Below are 21,644 nucleotides of genomic sequence, written 5' to 3' on the forward strand. Positions count from 1 at the left end.
AGGGCTCTGTCCAAGATTAGGCTCATGTATTCCAAGCGATGAGAGGGTTCCAGTGTTGACTTCTAAAATGTCAGAACCCATCCAAAGCTCTGCAGGGTTTGTATTATCCAATTAATACTGGATGTTAAGACTCTCGCCAACTGGTTGCTGAAGAGAAGGTTGTCCCACCATGGGAATCCCTTGAGACTGAAGCATAGCGAAAAGAGCGACCAGTACCTTAGTGAAGTCCTGAAGTGCAGTGGACAGGTTGGATGGAATGCAACGATCAAGCTGAATAAAGATGAAGTGTCAGCGTTGCGTGTCAACAGCGTAACAGGTAGTGCTGGTAAGCAGGAAAAATTGGGATGTGCAAATAAGCTCAAAAAGGGATGGATGGTGTGATCAGACACTGATGTACCTTGACCTTGAAGTTCAGCTCGTATCTATTTGGAAAATGTCCTTGGCTCTTTGTCTTCAATTCACACTATACTTCTATTCTGTCTTCGGCTGATTTTCTCTCATGGACTTTAAACTTTTTAATAATATTTTCAACTGTAGTGACAAGAACATCAAAATGCTTGGAGATGGTCTTATAGCCTTTACCTTTGACATGCTGGTCTATAATGTTCTTTCTGATCTTCTCATACAACTCTTTTCTTTGCTTTCTTATTGGTACATATTAATTGTGGTGCCCACAATGATATAAGTGGCTATGTTTCTCCATTTAATTAGGCTGACTGATTCCTTAGAAGTTTGGAGAAATGTGTGATGCTAATTACAGAAAACAGTTAGTTTGAAAATATCAAATGTGCCCAATTATTTTAATCTTTTCTAGGGGTACAAACAATTCTATCTAGGGCATATTTGTACAATCTGCATCTCTTTTACATCTCTTTTCACACTTTCTTTGCTTTCCTGTATGACATACCAAAGACTTGCATATATGCATGGGACAATTGCTTTTAATGTTCTCACTTTTCAGGAGGAATCAGGCATTGTTTCTATGAGCTGTAATGGCACCATCAAATGTGTCCAGGTCTGTACATATGCTAAATAAGATGTAAATAAGCTTTAAAAAAAAACCCTCACTGACCTCCGTAGTTACAGCCTCGGTTGAACAATTCACTTACAAAGTTCACGATAGAAGCAGTTAAGTTGCGTCTCAGCAGTTTGCTCCCTTCCTTCTTCCTGTGTACCTGCTATGTGTATACATTAGAGATTAGAAGGTTGGCGGGGAAGGGGGACTGAGATATGGAGGGAAAGTGGAAGTAAAACTGTAAAACTGATAAACTAGAAGCTACTCCTAAGTGGCTGCAGCTACACAGATCAGTAAGTTTTTTTTTTTTTTACTGCTTGTTAACAATATGTACACAAATTAATTTTCATAGTCTGTAACATTCACAAGGGCTATTTACAAAGGCTAAAAAGGAAAGTCAAACCATTGAAGAGCTAATGTACAGGAAGTCCCTAGAAATCTATGCAGCTGACTAATGAAGGCACAATATTATGTTCAGTCTGCCCAGAGAGAACATATGTACACAAAGCAGGAGTGCCGGGGATCTGATGGTTGCTGCAATTACATCTAATCTGAGTCTGCTTATTAACCGTAAGTATAGAGGAAGGCGTTGGGGGCATTGACTAAAATGTAATTTATAATTTTAGTTCCACTTTAATATCTCAGAAAGCACTCTTCTTCTGCAGATGGATAAAAGGTAAACACTACAAAACTTTAACATAGAAGCACAGCTGGTCAAGTTAACAAAATGCCCCTAACAAAAAGCTCAATGTACGTAATAATGTGGATCCATCAAAAAACAGCCTAATATCAATCTAAAGCCAGACAAAACATCGAGTTAAAAGTCATTTGGAGATCATAAATCAATTGTAGGGGGTTAACTTAAACTTTGAGAAGCAAAAGGCCAACCCAAGCCGCACATGTGGAAACATCTTGAACTGTCTTCCCATAGTACTGATGTAAGGAGGCATTGTTTGCATACGCAGGGCCTTCTGAGTTAATGTAGCCAAAGGCAAAGTTTGTTAATCAAACCAAAGGCAAAAATCGCTTCCGATGCCTGAAATATCCCATTCAACTCCTTGGCTGGAGAATTTTAAACCAAGGCAATCACAGCTTCCCCTAAAGAAAAATAACTGCTGCCAAACTCCTTAATCCATCTTTCTTAACTATTTTACTTTTTTGGTGTAATAGGTAGCCTCGTCTGTTGACCTCTCCCAGTCAATAATAGAAAGAGTCTTTTTTTAAACATGCTTTGGAAAATCTCTTTGTCATCCTCAAAAACCATAGGGGGATGAAAAACTGCCACATGTGGGGAAAATACGCAACCACAGAAGACAGCAGAGCAAGATGATCAGCCTAATTACAGCTAATGTAAACTGATACAGATACACTAATGCACTGCTTCAGAAAAATACTAATTCCTGCAAGACAAGTTCTTTTACTACATCACGCAAAGTCTATTTTCCTTCTTTGCTTTCTTTTTTAGAATAGAATGTAAAATAAACTCAAACTTTCACATTCATTTTTCCCTCACTAACTTTTTTTCATATAAGGAATTTAATTCTACATAGCACAGAACAAAAAGTCAGTGAGTTTGCAAAATGTAATATACAATCATCTTCAGAATTTTGACTTTCTTTACCTTCAACCTAAAAGAGAATATATAGTGATTGTGTACTTAAGCTCTTTATTATACTTGGCACTAAGGACTAAAGAATAAATACAATGTATTTATGTATGTTTTAATTAAATAAATATGAAATGTCAGATATTAAAATGTTGCAAAAAAGGAATTTCTCTGCCCTTCCTAAGGCTGGGTTCACAACTGGGCGTTTTTCAGCGCTGATCGAAGCGCTGAAAAACGCTCAGCAAGTGAAATCCTATTGAGTGCTATGGGCATGGTTCCCACCTAGGCGTATTTCAGCGGGATTTGTCGCGCTGAAAAACGCCCTACACCCGAAATAGTACAGGAGCTTCTTTGGGGCGTATTTCAGCGCGTATCCATTGGTATTCCCGAGTGTGGCTCGGGGTTAACAAAGCGGTAATCCCGAGCAACACTCGGGAATACAGCGTAGGTCTTACCCTGTTCCGCGATCCCCGCTGTGTCCTCCAGCCACTGCCGTCTTCCATCCCTTGCGAGCGTCCGCGTCGCAGGGGGGTGGAACCGGTGGGAAGTTTAAAACATTTTTTTTTAAATGTAGAGAAAAATGGGGGGGAAAAAATCATACCGCCAGGGAGGTTAAAAAACGAGAGTCGAACGTGCGTTTCAGTGAACTAAAAAATGGTTTTGAAACGTGCTAAAAACGTGCTGAAAAAAAACGAGCATAAAATGCTGCAATTTGGAACTCCCAGGTGTGAACCCAGCCTAAACCTCTCCATTATAAAAAGCATGTTATTTACAGAACTCAATAACTCAAGATAAAATTTTGCCACAAAGTAATGAGTCAGACTCCGATTGCTCTGTTCATGGTTTCAATCAGACAGAGCAAGCCTTAAATCAGACAGAGCAAGCTTTAAAGGTGACAGTGTCTGCTGCACTTTCTCTTTAGATATCCAAAAGTGCTCTTAAAATCATTTATATATATATAAAAAAATGTTCAATTAAAGGAATATTAAAATATTATACATAAATATTGCATATGTACCATTTGTAGCAAAAGGTGGTGAGTTCCAGGCAATGACAACCGCGTTCCACAATTATTACTACACCTGTACTGTGAAACAGACTAGAAAAACAGAGATATCAGATCACAGAGACTGCAGAGTGACTTACAGAGGAGGGACACACCCCGTTCCTCTCTTCTTGCAGATTCAGGATTATCCAAATTAGGCTAGCCATATATGTAGTACAGTGCTTGAAAGAAATTTAAAAATGACTTGCAAAAATAGTCAGATTATATGAAAATGCAAAAATGTGGAAAAACAATTTTTATCCACAAAACAACAAAAACAAAAATCAGCTCTGCTGGTTGATTTCCTGGTGCCTTTATTATTTACACAAATTTATATACACAAATTTATTTTTATGGTGTCTTATCTATGAAAAAAATGACCTTAGGGCCTCTTGACACCGCAGCAATTATCATTTGTTTTTGTGTGTTCTTCCTGCATTTTACATGCAGTACCATTAATTCCTATGATTTCCTTCTGAAAACCATGACAAAGATGCAGCAAAAAACTCCACAAAAAGAATTGTGCTTTAGCTGTTTACACACAGGGTGCTTCCGAGCATGCAGGGAGTACTGGGCTTTCCATCAGAATAAGTGTCTTGGATGAATCAAATGTTTATTTAACTCCTATGCGACCAGTGCCGTACATAGTAGGTCACTGGCAGCGGGCCCATTTAAACAGACTCTCGGCAGTGACTCTGTTTACAATTGTAAAGCTGGCTGTCGGCTGTGCTATCTATTGTAAAGCTGGCTGTCGGCTTTACAATAGATGTGCTTCTGGCGGCTCAGCTGCTATCAGATCGCTTCTACGGGCCGGTAAAGTGCCCGCCCTCCCGCCATGTTTCTTGGGCTCCGCTGCCCCTTCTGCGGGCCCGGGACTGGCATCTCGGGTGTCGGTAGGAAGCTGGGGAGGAGAGCGGTAAACGTCCGTTCACTGATCTCCTCCCCATTCTATAGGACCTGAAGCGACATGGATTGCATCACGTCCGGTCCCATAGCTGTCATAGCAATAAGCTATCGAAGTGTGATGTGCACTCCAATAGCTTATTTAATGTGGAAAGGTGACACTAGGAGTCTTTTCGACCCACAGTGTCACCTTAAAGAGGACCTGTCACCTCCGATATGCTATCACATGGGGGGCTTGTAAGCCCCCCAATGTGATGGTAATTAAAGTTTTAAAAAATTTAAATAAATGTGGAAATAATTTTTTAAAATGCTTAAAAGTCCCCGCCCCTGCGAATGTATTCACGTAAACACGCGTCAGGTACGCCTATGTATGAAAACAAAGATCTTGCTACACATGCTTGGTATCGCCGCACACACCAGAGTGAGAGCAATAATGTATGCGTATCTCCAAACTGATGACCTATAGAGGCTCTTAAAACATCGTCTATGGACTTTTTGGGGTACTGAATTTTGTCGCCATTTCAAAGACGCACACAATTTTTATCCTGGGCATGTTGGCTATCTATTTACTCGTCATAACCTCATATTTTATATTTTACAAAAAAAGTGGGTAATACATTATGAAATGGGGCACTAAATTTAACTTAAGTGCAGTTGACAAAAATCATTATTCTTTCCTTCAGTTACAGCACATCATCAATAGTATATCTCACGTTAAAACTGCTTGCTGTTGTTCCAAAATTAGCATTAAATGTTGAAGGGGATCTATGTTGCCAGGCATTAAGCTATATTAGTCTGTGCTTAGGAACAAACTGAGTAAGTAGTAAGCAGTTGCTAAGCTGGTGGGTGACAATAACCCATTTTATGGCTATAAATATGCTTTCCGTTTTTTTCTCTTTAGATTTATTACCAGCTTCCGAAAGATGGAAAGTGTGTATTTTAAAAGATTTTCTAGATAGAATTGAAACAAGAAATATTCTGACTTTCTCTTTCAGGTCCGCTCCTCTGCAGGAGCAATAGCCATTCTGCTATTGACTATTTTAAATTGCAATAGCCAATAACAGAATGGCTATTGCTCCCCCCACTGCCTCCTGTAAATCAGCAGAGGAGCAGACCTGAAAGAGAAATTTCTCTTTCAGGTCCGCTTCTCTGCAGACTGACAGAAGGCAGTGGGTGGCAGCCATTCTGCTACTGGATATTTTAAATTACAATATCCAATAACAAGCTGGCTATTGCTCCTCCCACTGCCTAATGTCAATCAGCAGAGGAGCAGACCTGACAGAGAGAAAGTTCTCTCTCAGGTCCACTCCTCTGCTGATTGACAGAAGGCAAGGGGCAGAGCAATAGCCAGACTGCTATGAAAGGGGGTATCCAGATGAGCCCCCCTGCCCACCAATCCCCAAACCACAGGGCCAGAGTCGTGGGAAAGAGGCCCTAGTTCCCCCTGGAAAAGCACCCTCCCAATGTGGCCTGGTTTGGTGGAGGGAAGGGGGGGGCGAATCCGAATGCCGAAACAAAATGACTTTCAGACCCAAATCCTGAAAAATTAAATAATGAAACATCCGAAATAAACTAAACTAATTTTTTTGCCGGCTTACATGTCTAGTCAATCTCATTATAAGTGTTTAAACAGATGTTAACTTTCACAAAGTTTTTATTACATTTTTGACAAGACAAGGAGATGGAATACGCAATGCATCTCATGGGACAAGTAGGGATACACAGTCAATAAAGGTCATGTACCCTTACAGCAGTGGCTTTCATGACAAATCATTAAACAGATGTTTTAATATATTTTGAGTCACGTGCTTATAAATCTAGTCACTATTTGAGATACACACATACACAATAACATTTAATGCACGAGAAAGGACTGTCAGAGCACTATGGGTTAGCAAAGGAGACAGCTCAGCAGAAGTTGCTTGCCTTTTGGCTCACACTGCCTAACTGAAACCTGACATAACACTCCAGTAAGGGATAAGTTGCTCCTCTGACTCGTTCACATATATGTATAAGGTTCAGCATGAACTACTGAGCTCTGTAAACAACAGGACTATTACAACAAAGGTGCAAAGGAGCCAGAGGAAAACGTGAAAAGAAGCCTGTAACCAGGGCTTGAAAAATCCACTCGTCCACTCGTCTGTGACGAGAGGGCGGTGGAGCCCGACGAGGAGCTTCCCGGCCGGCCGTTGTAATTACACGGCCGGCTGGGAGCTTACAATCAAGCGATCGGGCGTCTCTAGAGACGCTCGATCGCTTGTATTAGCAGCTGTCACTGCCGTTGCCGGTCCCGAGATCCGCTGTGCCCGATGCGGCCGGGACCGGCACGGCTCTGTGACAGGAGATCCCCGAATATATTACATCACTTTCTGCATTCAGTGTCACTCTCCAGCTAGAGAAGCTAATGAAGCCGATCTCTGCTTCATCAGCTTCTCTGGGGGTCCCTAGGTGACATTAGTGGTCTTGGAGACCACTGATGTCTCCATAAAGAGGACATGTCATGTAAATTGGCTATCCCATAGGGGGCTTCTTAGCCCCCCATGTAATAGCAATAAAGCTGTGTGTAAAAAAAAAAAAAGTAATACAAAAATTAGAGAAATCATAAAAAAAATGTTTTGTTTACAATTTTTTTTAGCCCCCGCCCCCCACATACACACACAGATATGTGTCGGGTGCGCCTACGTGCGAAGACGATTGCGCCTATTGTGCCGCACATCTTACATATCGCCGCAAACGTAGGAGTGAGAGCAATAATTTTAGAGCCATTAAGGCCGGGTTCACACCTGGGCGTTTTACAGCGCTGATCAATGCGCTGTAAAATGCCCAGCAAGTGAAATCCCATTATTTCCTATGGGCATGGTTCCCACCTGGGCGTATTTCAGCGCGTCAGAACGTCACAGGTCGGCTCAGTAGATCGGGAAGTGAGCGAACACATACAGGCGTTCACTCACTTCTCGATCCTGTCACGGCTCTCTGCCATGACAGGGGAGGGGCTGGATTCCCCCCTCCCGGCTCCGATCCTCCAGAGCTGAATGGCGGAACGGACGGGGGAGGGGGCCGTTACAGCTGGCTCTGCCTCTAGAAAGGCAGAGCCAGCTGTCACTCACGCAGCTGGGCGGAGCTGGGCGGATCCACACATAATTGTCGGGATCCACTTCAGCTGCGGCGTCTCAGTATACCGCGAGCTGTAGCTTACTATATACTGAGCTTAGGGTAACGGGAGAACGCTAATTTGTGTCCTCCCGTTACCCTAATGAGAACTATGGGGAAAAGCCCTAACCCCATAATTCTCCTTTAATCACTGATACCACGAAATTGATGAACAGTAAAAGCGTTTTAATCGTCGCCTATGGGCGTTTTTTGCGATTTTGCGGGCGCACGCAATTTTAAGGCTTGACATGTTTGGTGTCTATTTACCCGACGTGACCCTGACTTTTATGTTTTACTAAATATATGGGTAAGAATAAATGTTTTATAACATAACGTAGGGAAACTTTTTTTTTTTTTACATTTATGGTACTTTTTTCATTATATAGTTAAAAAAAATCAGATATAATTTGAGGATCAACAGCCGAGTGATACACAAATAAGATACATTTTCGTTAATAGCTAAGGTACTTGAATGCATTAAGATTTAACTCCTGTGTTTAGTGTCACTTTTTTGCAATTTTATTCCCACATAATGCGCTAGATGTTGCGCTTGGTGTCAGGGCCGGCCTTAGGCCTTTAGGCGCCCTGTGCGAGAAAGATGTTTTTTGTTTATCAGTTCTGGTGGGTCTCTCCTCTCCTGCATTCACAGAAAAGGACACCTTAGGTGGATGCTTTTTGGACTTTTTGTATTCCTATTCTGTACACAGTACTATTGTTGATATTTTTGTTCTTCTGTGTATATATATATATATATACACACACACACATACATTTTTTCCACACACACACACCATGCACAATATCACTTTATTATGCAGCTAAGAAGACGCTTCCTTCAATTTCTTTGTCATGTGTTAAAGCCCTTCATTGCCTCTCAGCCATTAACCATGGTATTGACACATAAACCCACACCTTATTCTGCAGCGAAGGGTTAAAGGCTCTTCTGCTGCAAATGGAACACAACACTATCTTCAGGGATTTTAATAAATGTAGGGAACACTGCTAGAAAAAGAGTTGCTGTCCAAATAGACTGACATACACAGGCCAATGTAGCCTCTAATGACAGAGTAAGATAATGACAGGCCCTACTCCAAATCAGCAGGAAGAGGAAGATCAATCTCGCTAGAGTGAAAGAAAAATGCAGCCTTTCCCCCACGTCTGCTCATCTCATACATATCTATCCTCAGCAGCTGCTCAGTACTGCAGCGCTCTGCATTAACTACACAGAGGATCAATAACAATTACACCTTCTCAAAAACATGACACATAGCGGGATGGGGCTGACATTTCACTTAGGCCAACACTGATCTCAGTTCATCTGATTCCAGCCTTAAATTCGTGTCAAGCCCAGGTCTACTTGGAATAAGTCCAGGGTTAAAATAAAAAAAAAACACGCAAAGAAAAAAAAAAAAAAAAAAGGGGCTTTTTTTTAACAAGAAAACAAAACTAACACAGTCAACTAACACAGTCTGCTGTCTGGGGACTTTTAGAACAGAAAATATCTGCTGAAAGATTTGTATTGTCAAAAATAAATATATAAAAGAAGCTGAAAAATATTATGCTGCCTGCAATGGAAATATCAGTAAACTTTTGGATGTTGCTGGAGATGAGCCTTTGGAACAGAAAGTAAATCAATGAACTGCTAATAGAATACAGGAAACATTCTAACTATGACAGAAGTGAAAGTCACCCATAGCTTTAGTCTGAATCTTATTAACTTGAATAGGCTTTTCACAGTGCTCCTGAGGGCAGCGGCAGCCTCTTTTAGGGACCAATAACACCACATCCAGATTATCTCCAGACCAGACCAGATTGTTTCCGGACCCAAAACACATCCTAATTTATCCATATGTTATTTCTAGCCTCTGTTCACACCAGCACAGTCCGTTCCAGACCAGACCAGAAAGATACTGCATGTCTCATTTTGTCTGGTCTGGAACTGCGGGCAGGTACACACCATTTTCCAGACCAGATGTGGTCCAGATCTAGTCCGGAAAATGGTGTGAACCTACACATTGGATTAAGCCATGCTGGGCAACCTCCATATCATGCTCTAGGGTCCCTGGGTTGGGTTGCAGTGACCTCAGAGAGATGGGGCGTTGCTTGGAAATTGGAAATATACTGCCTGCATTTTCACAATCTTCCATTTTGAAAATAAAAACACGTGCAATTATAAAAGAGATTTAGCTAATGACTTAGTTGGGCAGCCAGGTACATACGATCAATGCCAGGGCAGCTGAAAGCTACTCGGCAGGTAGGTTTTGCCTGCTAAAAAAATATAGTAACAGCATTGTAGAGTAGAGTGCTGTCCATGATACCTTTTTGAAAATTTGCTCTCACAATTGTTTGTTAGTAAAAGATTTCGAGGGGCCAACCTCTTCTTCCAGGTCCAAACAGTACTGTTGTTGGTTAGACCCCTAAAAGCTTGTCCTGAAAAATTAACTGTTATGGCACACAAAAAGTATCATGGACAGGACCCATCCCCCCATGCCCTCTGGGAGTTTGCAATGACTCATGGGACTTGTAGTTCCACTGAAGTGAAACAGTTGAATTGGAAAGGTTGCCTACCTTGCTTGGTACCCAACTGTGTTTCTTCAAGTGCACTAAAATGACTACAATCACCCAACAAAATTTTCAAGTTTAAAGCAGAATTTCAGGCACAAATTTGATTAACCCTACCCTCTTACTGCAAGGGTTAACTGCTCACTTTTTTCAAGGTAAAAAGTTATACTCACCTAATCCTAGGAGCTGGCATTGCTCTCTCCAGCCTGTCTCCTCCTCCGAGGCAGTGATGGTATGTCCCTTGGTGTCCTCACGTCCTATACACAGTGAATAACACATGATGACTCCGGGACCTATGACCACTGCAGCGGAGGGGGAGAGAGGCTCCAGGGACCGGTCTAAGAGCAACCCAGCTTCAAAGATCAGGTGAATATAACTTTTTTTTTTAAGCTAGACAAAAATGAACAGTTAACCCTTGCAGTGCAGGAGTAGCCTCGCTGCAAGGGTTAATTAAATTTGTACCTGGAGTTCTGCTTTAATCATACTGCACCTTAAAAAAAAAAACTTTGTAAATTCATGCAATCTATAATATGCGTGAAACCTAATCTTTGTTTCATTAAGAAGAGCCACCTTGGACAGAAGTATTGTCACCCTGTGGAGAGGATAGTGTTAGATGGACAAGCAGATTTAAATGGACTTGACTAACAAATTAAATTTGAACTCTAGATAATTATTAAGCAGTTACAGCAACAGTTATTTCCTTCTGGGATAACGTTATTACATATATGAATAAAAGCTGACCATTCGGAGCACCCCTGTCAGTGTAAAATGTTCACCTAACCTAAACCCTCTATGTGCCACTTTTGCTGGACAGCTTGGTCTGTTATAGGAAGTTGAAAGATAACAGCCTTACTGGCTGGTTCCACAGGTAAACATAAAGGAAAAAAAAGTCTAAAAAAGGTAACCAATGCAGCCACCACATTAAGGGACTGGTAAGCTGCAATATATATTTTTAGATACACTTTACAGATACATCAAGTCAAAACTAAGCCCTGGAGTGCATCACAGCCACCACATTCAGTATTTCAGTTTTTTTCATCCAGGTATTGCTGGAATATATCTGCCCACTCCAGAAGGACTTCATCATTCTGTGCGCATCACATTTGCCTGTGTTGTACATTTCATCTGTGCAAAAGTAACATGCTGGCAAAATAAGTTGTCCATGACCTCAGCTTTAACGCTGTTTTATGCATAAGCATTAGTCTACTTGTATTCGTTTATATGTGTGTAAATGCATGCCATTTAAGCATAAGGCATGCTGCACTGGGCACGTAGAATCTGAGCTCACGTTGACACCCACAGCATGTTAACTTGCCTCCAGTGCTGTTCCTGTGCAATAATATACTGTATCACAGATCTGTGTTGGAATCAATCAGCACCAAGATTCAGGCACCAAAGTCTACTGGCCTGTACCTCTGCCCACTATTGACATTGGAGTTATAAACTAATAATGGAGAACTGTAAGAATGTGGGTATAATCAGTGGCATATGCATAAATACAGGAAACCCTTGATCTTTTACCAATTAAATCTAGGATACCCACTCCGAACCTAGTCTTGCACGTCAATTATTGAATTCAAAAATAGTAACGATAGTTAGGGTTCTCCATCTGTCCTGGCACAAGTCCCAGCATACCAACAGTAGTAGACCTAGTCCTAGACACCATTTGCTGCACTAGATTGAGAGCCACATGCTGACCAGTGTTTGACTTCTATGAGGATCATGTAAAAAGCAATGTATACAGGCAAAGTTCCTAGAGACCGGCCTAGTTTCTTAGAGGTTGCATTACGTTCTGGAGTTTCAACACTATTTTTACTCTCAAACTACCTTACTGAATAAGTCCAACACAATCTATGAAGAGCCAGCGAGAGAGGACTGAAGGAGAGATGATCCACAGTACAATTAATTAAGCACAACGTCATCGAATGGTTTATTTTTAACACGGAAGGGGAAGAGGCGTTTTTGTTAAATTGTAAAGCCAATAAAAGGTGTTTAACAAGTGACTCACAGTGACGTCTATGTTGATAATGTCTCCATCCTCAAGAGGTCGGCTTTAAAAAGAAAAGAAAATTACACATGTATAAAAGCCACTGATAACTACACTTCTATTTTAAGTCTATGATAAGCTGGGCAGTTAATACAGTAACATGTATAAGTTAATTTAAAGACAATGAAGAATATTTCTACAATACAGCTCAAACATATCAATCTGTATCAAAACCATAAAAGCCAATCATACGCATGCTCAATTATGTAAAAGTCTACCATTTTCACATGATACAGCAAATTCAAGTATTGTTTAGAGTAATTAGACGGTATCTGAGCTAATTGAACCTGTACTTTTTGAATAAAACCATATGACGTCACAGGGGAATATAGTGTGACATTGACATTTTCTTTATTGATATTATCATCGCTTTGACCATTTTTAAAAATGATTATGTAAATTTTAGGGTATAGGAAAGGAACAGTTACAGGTTCTACCTTTACTATAGCCCTGTCTTGCATATAATAAAAGTGGTTATAACCCAAAATAAAAGACACATTACAGTCTCCAAAACTTTTTTTTATTACAATGTATGCTTTTTTTTAATAAAGGTGGCATTTGGTTGAAAATACCTGTTGATGCTGACAGCGACTCACTCTCCCTGCTTTGCGGTGGCAACAACATGCAGGCTCATCTAGCCTAGGCAGCGTTGCCTTTGCATTACCAATGCACCAAATCCGTATGAAAAAATTAAAAAAGCCATGTCTATGACTGTGACATGTCATGCTTCCAGCTGCCTAAGTCACAGGAAAAACTACCTCATGGAGTGGATCAAATCACTTGATTGACAGCGGCTTTCACAGAGCCTCGCTGTCATTTATGCTCACAGCAGTCCTGTAAAGCCAATCATAAATACTAGGCTCCACATTCTGCCCTCAGTGCTTAGAAAATAGAGGACCGATAGTGGTCACGTGACCACTAATAAAGCTTTACAAAACAGGCTTTTCAGCTAATTTTGTGATGTATCTTCCACTACTATGATTCAATGAAGGTATGTAAAAGTAGTTATCAATTGGCAGCCTCTGGGATTACATGCACTTTAAGCTCTACCCAAGTACTCCTTTCCCAGCCACATTTCCCCTATATCCCCTCTCCTGTTTCCTATACTACTCCACTTCTGGCTGTATCTTCCCTATACTGCTCCAATACTGGTTGCATCTCCCCCCATACTGCTCTTTTTCTGTCAGCATCTCCCTCATACTGCCTTCTCTTCTGGCTGCATCTCCCCCATACTTCCCGGCTTATGACTGCATCTCCCCCAGCCACATCTTCACCATGTTGCTCCGATCCTGGCCACATCTCCTTCAGAGTGCCCATCTCCTAGCTGCATCTCCCCCAACCTGCTCCTCTCTTGCCCGCATTTCCCCCTTACTGCTTAAAAGAAAGATCCATGGTGTTTCAGTAATGTAAACACTATGCCTTGTTGATGTGGTTGGCCATATATGGCCAGCTGTGGCCAGTGATCAGATTACACAGTACTTCCCTGTCAATGCCAATCACTGCCCACAAAACAGCCCAGGAAATACACTTGAGCCACATGGAATTATGGCATATGTAGTTTAGGGAAATAACGTGTGCAGCGCAGTGGAAGATCCTTCTGGTGCTGATGACATCACAGGTGGTTCTAACAGCATTTTATGGCAATACAGGCAAATATTTAAAAAATTAAAAGTGTGGGTGTAGTGGAAGTAAACATTTGGAGGAGCTGAGTTGGAGCTGTGCTTTAATTTATACTGTAAAGTGTATTCATATTTAAATATATTAGTCTTCTTGGTAATTCAAGTCAATTATTCCAAGCGGAGGTGTACAATTTTTTCATAGCCAAGTAGGAGTTCTCCCCTATACATTTGCCTATAGTCAGGGAGTTAGATTGTTTTCATTACCTTGAAATTCAATGTTTAGGAGTAGTGCTCTAGATCAAGTAAGATTATTTCAGGTTTTTTGGTAGTATATCTATTGTGATGCTTGTCATATTGTCAAGAACTGTGCTATACCAATGGCATGATAGCTATATGAGATAGCACAAATCCTATAGATTGAGAACTCACAGGGAGAGAGCCCTCTCTTCTATTCTTACTTGTTATGTGTACAACTGTGTGTACCTGTCTTTGAAACATTAGTACTGTATTACCTGTACTACCCTTCCTTGTTATATCATTATTAGTATTGTGTACAATACCACCTGCGATGGCACAATATTACTAAAAACAATAACTATAATAATAACACTGGACAACAATTTTTCTCAAAAGTTTTTCTTCCTGAACTTCCACAAACTTTTTGTGCTCATGATGAACTCAAAAATTATTTCAGAATCACTGTATCACATAGGAATCTTGAGAAACGTGAAACTAACTTTAATCACTAGAACGTGTTTAATCACATAATGTTATTTTATATATAATGCATAATTTCCAATATGTAGCACAAGTTCAAGAGGACCAAAAGTGTTTTGCTTCTGATTTGTGTTTCTACTCAGTATCCGGTGCATCTCGTTGTAGTGTGCAAAAACACTCGGCCAGCACTGATAGATTCCAGTTGCTCCGACATATCAGTGCTGGCTGACTATTGAAACCAGATGCACTGGACTCTGAGTACAAATGCAAGTCAGTAGCCAAACACTTCTGAACTCATGCTATGAATTAAAAGTTAATTTCATGTTTCTACATGACACAGTTATTCTGATATTATATTTGTGTTCAGCTTCAAAAGAGTCTATCCTAACCACAAAAAGTTTTTCAGGAAACAAAGCTTTTAAACAAATTGTTGTCCAGTGTTAGTAAACTTAAAATGTGACAAGTAAATATAAAAATTAAAGATTTTTTAAAAATGATACACGATAGGTTAAATTACACTTTATTGTCGTGATTAGCAGCCCAAAATCTATAAGATACACCCAGAATTGTTTAAAAAGAAAAATCTCTGATGTCCTGCAGCGGATCTATTCAAATCAGAAGGGATGTAGTCCGGCACTCGCATTTACAAACATTGATTAAAGTAACTACTAGACATGATGCTTTGCCTTTGTTCATATTAACCAGCTATGTAAACGTTTTATGCTCTCCCCTTGATTGTGTGGGTTTCCTTTGACTGCTCCAGTTTACAACCAGAATCCAAAAAATTACCTTATCTTATAACATTTTTTTTTCCTAGAGTGTGTATGTGTGTACAGCTGGCCACACTTAAAGAGCTCTCTTGTTCAGATCAGAATTTTATCAGTTTCACAGGAATTGGCCAAAATTCCAGCCATGTATAGCCAGCTTTAGTGGCATAAAACATAGATGAGACAGGGGCCTATATGAATGCTTTTCGTGTACCCTGTAAAGCAGGGTAAATGTATACCAGTGGCGTCACAAGGGGGGGTGCGGCCTGAACCCAGGTGACACCAAAATGACTGACAGTCATTTTGGTGTCACCCCCTCTGAAAAGTTAGGGTCTTGGTCATGGTGCGAGAGCCCGACAGTTTCGGGAGAGAGAAGGGGACCTGGCAGCATACCTCATCCCGCCGGATGACTGTCCCCTCCTCTCTATCTCCAAGATGGCCGCCAGCAGGTATCAATAAGATGATCGCGCATGCGCGATGACGGTAACCACTCTGGGGTGACACCCGGCCTCGGGACGCCCCTGACCAGCACTATATAAATCAGGAAAATAAATGTTGCTGGTTAATGTAGTTGGTGGGGTTTCTAAATGCACAGAATTTAACCGGCTTTTATTATTTCTAAGTAACAACACTGAAGATCGCTGATCTGGGAATATCTGATTGCGTTAGAGGATCGGGAAGGATTTTTTCCCCTCTGATTAACTGTGGGTTTAGAGTTCTGTATATGCAAATTTTCAATCTATTTATGTATTCATTTTCTATTGCTTGAACTTGATGGACTTGTGTCTTTTTTCAACCTTACTATGTAACTACTATATGTAATGTCCTCCCTATAAGATACTGTGTTATTTATAAGGAAACACCAGTCTAACAAAAGAAAAAGTAGTGATTTTGCCCATATTAATCATTATAAAGCATTTTTTCATTTTCTAACTTAAAATTAACTTAATTGAACTGCTACGTGCAATATCAAGGTATAGTACAGACACACACTAGTGTGCTTATATGACCTGAGGCTTTTTTTGTTCTATGCTTTTTTTCTATGATGATGGATGTAGATATATACTGTATATATATAGATATATATATATATATATATTTTATTTTTTAAAATTTATTTATATTTGCAGTATTGTCTTTTTATGAACATAAATTATGTCACCAGGGCATGTCCGGTATCTAAAAAATTGGGCATAATAAAGGAGGCCTGTTTTTGCCAGTCTTAGAAAGCGGGACAGTATGTAGACAAATACATTGATTTAAAAAGCAGCAGTACCTGTCCGGAATTCCATGGCAGACCACATTATTCACTGAAGTGCACACTGACTTGGGGAACCCTCCATAACCTAATGGAGATGGATAAGCATTCCGACTGATAATGTTCTCATGTACAAATGCATCTATTTCCTCTGTTGTCATGCCAACCTGGAACAGAGAGGAAACGAGAGACATATACTATAACTTGTGTCAAGGTATAATCTGCTAGGTGCACACATAAATAGGTACAGCTGAAGGCTGGAAATAGGTAACCGCAATGGCTATATGATTATGTGAAAACAAAACAAATGTTGCAATATTAAACCATCCAATTTGTAGCCAAGAAACATCCAATAAATCCTGATATTATTTTTGGTCTACAAGCCAAGGACATCACACTTTAAATATACTCTAATTACATATACAATGCATTTTAACATAGTTTTGTTTTCTTAAAGCTGAACCTCTGGCAGATAATAAACATTAGAGATAAACTCAGGTTTGGACCAACATTTCCCGCCGGCAGTTGATTAGGTCACATTCTCTGGTCCGGGTTGGGTGAATGGGGAAGAATTCACATTCGATGACACAATGAGGTTAACAGTGAACTCTTCTTGTGCTTTATTTGTAAGTGGTTAGGGAGGCTATCACAAGAAAGCATATAATATAGACGGGGTACCACAACAGCTGTAGGTATGGTAATTCATGTTTTGTCATCCATATATTAGTCCAAATCAAGCAAAAACCACGTATATGAATGTTTTTAGATCATTACATTTTAATAAAAGATGCAAATACATTTTTGGGTATTAACTATAAGGCCTCTTGCACACTAGCAGACTGCATTCAAGCAGAAGAGAAGTTACCTCTAAGTATAAACAACTTTATGCTTCCAGTTTACATGCGTTTACGTGCTTTTAGCTGCATAAAACCGGGTTAATGGCATTCGGAACACAGAAATGTATACTTTGGGTTAACGTTTCTAGACTGAATGCACCTGCTGGATGTCTAGGTGTTCATTCAGTCAAAGAAAGCATTACATAAGTCCAGGTGCATTGAGAAATGAGCTCCAAACGGACCTGAACTCAATGTTTTTCTGCGTAGTGTGCATGAGGCCTAAACTGTTTTTATGATGTAAGCAATTAAATTAACCTTTTTCCCTAAATTAACTCTTTAGGGCAGGTTCACACCATTTTCCATTGTGTTTTTACCGCGATTTTGCCGTGATTGGAAATGATAATTTTTTGCTTAAAATGGTCTTACAGGTGCGTTTTTGATGCATTTTTATGCGTTCCAGTCCATTCCAGACCAGACAAAATAGGACAAGCAGTATTTTTCTGGTCTGGACTGGAGCAGACTGTGCTGGTGTGAACAGAGGTCAGAAATAGAGTACATTAGGATGCATTTTGAGTCCGGAAACAATCTGGTTTGGTCTGGAGATGATCCGGACATGGTGTGAATGGGCCCTTAAAAACAAGAACATCTAAAATCAATTTAAATTACAACTATGGTTGTTTGTGGTCCAATCACCCTTTCATAATTAATAATAAGATAAATGTACAAGATAAATAGAATAAACTAATAATCTATATGTATATACAGGGCTCGAAAAATCCACTCGTCCACTCGTCTGTGACGAGCAGACAGTGGAGCCCGACGAGCAGCTTCCCTGTGACAGGAGATCAAAGGGGGTTCAGTATACGAACTCCCTTTGATCTCGGTAGCAGCATTTGCCCTGTGATGTCACAGGAAACATGTGACCAGGAAGCAATATGGGCGTTTTTTGCGATTTTGCGGGCGCACGCAATTTTAAGGCTTGACATGTTTGGTGTCTATTTACCCGACGTGACCCCGATTTTTATGTTGTACTAAAAATATGGGTAAGAATAAATGTTTTATAACATAGGGAAACTTTTTTTTTTTTTTTAACATTTATGGTACTTTTTTCATTATATAGTTTAAAAAAATAACCCCCCGTGGGGTCACAAAACAAAGCTCTATCTGTCCCCAAAAATTTTTAACATATATTGCAAGGCTATAGTCCGGTCATGCTGACTGGTGACATTTTTGACTGACTGGTGAGACACCGCCAAATTTTTCAAGCCCTGTGCATAAAAAATGTCCATTTGAACTTTAATAAATTGGTCATTTTCTCATGAGAATTTAAAGCTGAACTTCAGGCGGTTACACACATTTCGAATATATTTACGTGGACTGATTTACCTGCCAAATGGCAATTCTGTTGAGCCAGTCTTCTGATACAGACAACCATACCAGATAGCACAGCCAGGTCCGAAAGCTAACTTCTCTTTACAGCTTTGGTCAAGGACCAACCCAGCCTGCTGACTGGACAATGAAGAAACAACTAAAATTGATGAGGTCATCCCTGCGCTCTTCTTACTGCTCTAAGTTTTAGACAGACAGCACTGTGCAAAACAATAGAGTCCCGACTAGCTAAGAACTCTCTCTCAGTCTGAATTTTGCTTTGCAAATGATTGCAGGAAGCTAATATAAAGACATATTTCAGTACCATTTGTAGTTAAAAATCAATGTAAATGTTTTGTATGTATACATATCTAGTTCAAACTACCTTTTTTTTACTTCTGCCTGAAGTTCTGCTTTAACATTCCAATGTGAAAAGGAGAATTGTGTATCTCTTGACTATTTCAAGCATTGGGTGATACGCTCTCTGCGTCCATTACCTTTAAGATTTTTCCAGTCATAAGTAAAACGTGACGAGCTAGCTGACAAGCCTGACGAAGCCCTTCAATCTGATCTTCGTCCTTAATTTCAATGAAGTCTCCCCATTCAGGCACAATGCCTGTCGTCACATAGTCTGGCTTCATTATGTGCTTGAAGGAAAAGGATTGGAAAGGAAGATCACATAAAAAGGCACAACAATGGGATCATTTTCTCAGACAGTCCCCCTACTTCATGGCAGCTTGCCCTTTAAGTTCGAGCAGTGACCTTCATGAGCCACCAAGCAAACCCCCAAGGCTTCTTCAGTGTTCCTTCCACTACCCTTTTGAACTTAACATTGCCTGATACAAGCAGCTTTTACAGTATGTGAACTACAAACTGTCGCACAAGCAAAATACATAGTGCCGAGAATTTCCTGAAACATATTTCTCCAACAAAACCAAACAGAGGAATCCTGAATTTCTCAACAGTAATACCTGTTGTGTTTGTTCTATCACATCAAACTGTCAGGAGTGCTGCAGATAACGGAAACACGATTATTGGAATAATTTGAGTAATGAGTCTGAATTTAGAATTTAGTTATTACAATCTGTCATTTAGTATGACTTTGCTTTCTTTTGCGTTCTCATTCTTAGAATATTGTCATCTTAGAAAATATTGAGAGAACCATTCTCTTCTCTGGTTGGGTAGATAGAACACAGAAGAAAGACATGGTGAGAGCTTTTCTATCGTTCTTCATGGTGGAATGTTGTGTTCTATAATTGCAATCATTTTATAGAAAAAAACTAAAGATCTGAAGGATCGAAGATTTTTTTTTTTTATCGGACCTTACAGACAATTATCAAGAAACAAAATAGAAGGAAGGCAGTATTGTATAGCAACACAATGTGCACCACTCATAGAACACAACCGATTCACCTATCCTGACTATCTAACTGTGAAAGCATCAAGTGAAACAGTGATATCACTCAATCTTATTAGTATTATTAGCATGTAACTCCAATTTTCAGAAAATTTGGTCCATGGCAACACATAGGGATAATAAACATTGCAAAACTATTAATTACATTTGTTGGCACACAATGGTTCAATATTGCTGTGGGGGTCTGTCTAGAATGATCAACAGAGAATTCCTAAAGGAAGCTCTACTCTAGAGCTCAGAGGTCATCTGCAGTCTGATAGTTGATGGCCTGTTCACCGCCTGACCTGACACAATGGGGGTGATTTACTAACCTAAACACACACACACACACCAGGTGTGTGTGATTTTCACACAGCAAAACGTATTTATCAACCAAAAAGTCTCTAAAAGCATATTTCCACTAATGCCATATATGTAAAAATCATGCACATGATGCATATATAATGCTGCTTCACAGTTTAGACAAAAATGGTTAGCTCATGCATTTACATTCCTGCATTCATCAACGCAAGCAACACAACATAGAGCTAATTTACCCAACATCACCTTGGAATTCCTTCAGGGCTTTGCACAACACACCTGCTGGGTGTGTACACATTACAAAGGTGTTTAGATTCCACCCATAGATCATGCTGGGAGGGAACACACTGCAGAGGTGTATACACGTTCGTGGTGTGTTTATAAGGTTAGTAAATCAACCCCAATGCTTCCAGTCCTCTGATTGCACAGTTTGTGACGTCAGGCAGATGACAGACAGAAGCGGTCAGATTTTAGGTGACCTCTGACCCTCTGACCCCTGACACTCCATCTAAAGTGTCAGGCTCTGACAAAGTAAGGACACTAAATAAAGATAATTTTTTTAAAATATATATATATATATAAACAAGTAAGTCTTCACAATCATAATAACTAAACACTCAGATTTGATATTCTCCTCAGCAAGATTTATTATAAATGATTAAATAGAAAAAGTATATGAATAGAGAAAAGGTATTAGGCAATTAAAAGATTTCCTTCAATGGCTCTGAGTAAGCACCTAGATCAGCGGTAGGCAACCTTCAGCCATCCAGCTGTAGTAAAACTACAAATTCCATGATGCATCTGCCTCTGGTAGTCATGCCTGTGGCTGTCAGATTCGTACAATGCCTAATGGGATTTGTAATCGCACCACAGCTGAAGGGCCAGGGTTTGCCTACCCCTGACCCAGACAGAGGATACATAGTTACATAGTATTTGAGGTTGAATAAAGACATTAGTCCATCAAGTCCAACCTATTAGGATCTCATTCTAGGAGTACCTGTACCCCTGTATATTACGGTCCCTTAAGAAATCGT

At 40.0% G+C, this 21,644-nt stretch overlaps 1 protein-coding gene across 1 annotated transcript in view; it reads right to left on the minus strand.

Moving 5' to 3' along the window:
• Positions 1–21,644, minus strand: part of METAP1D (methionyl aminopeptidase type 1D, mitochondrial) — a 146,300-nt gene that overhangs the window by 52,811 nt on the left and 71,845 nt on the right. Inside the window, exons 3-5 of the mRNA XM_018572451.1 lie at positions 19,391–19,540; positions 16,708–16,856; positions 12,290–12,332 (exon numbers count right to left, since the gene is read on the minus strand). Of these exons, the coding sequence (XP_018427953.1) occupies positions 12,290–12,332; positions 16,708–16,856; positions 19,391–19,540 (342 nt within the window). The remainder of the gene's footprint in view (positions 1–12,289; positions 12,333–16,707; positions 16,857–19,390; positions 19,541–21,644) is intronic.

This window comes from Nanorana parkeri, unplaced genomic scaffold, assembly GCF_000935625.1.
Source record: "Nanorana parkeri isolate BGI_ZX_2015 unplaced genomic scaffold, ASM93562v1 scaffold44, whole genome shotgun sequence".
In the NCBI taxonomy this organism is placed as follows: Eukaryota; Metazoa; Chordata; class Amphibia; order Anura; family Dicroglossidae; genus Nanorana; species Nanorana parkeri.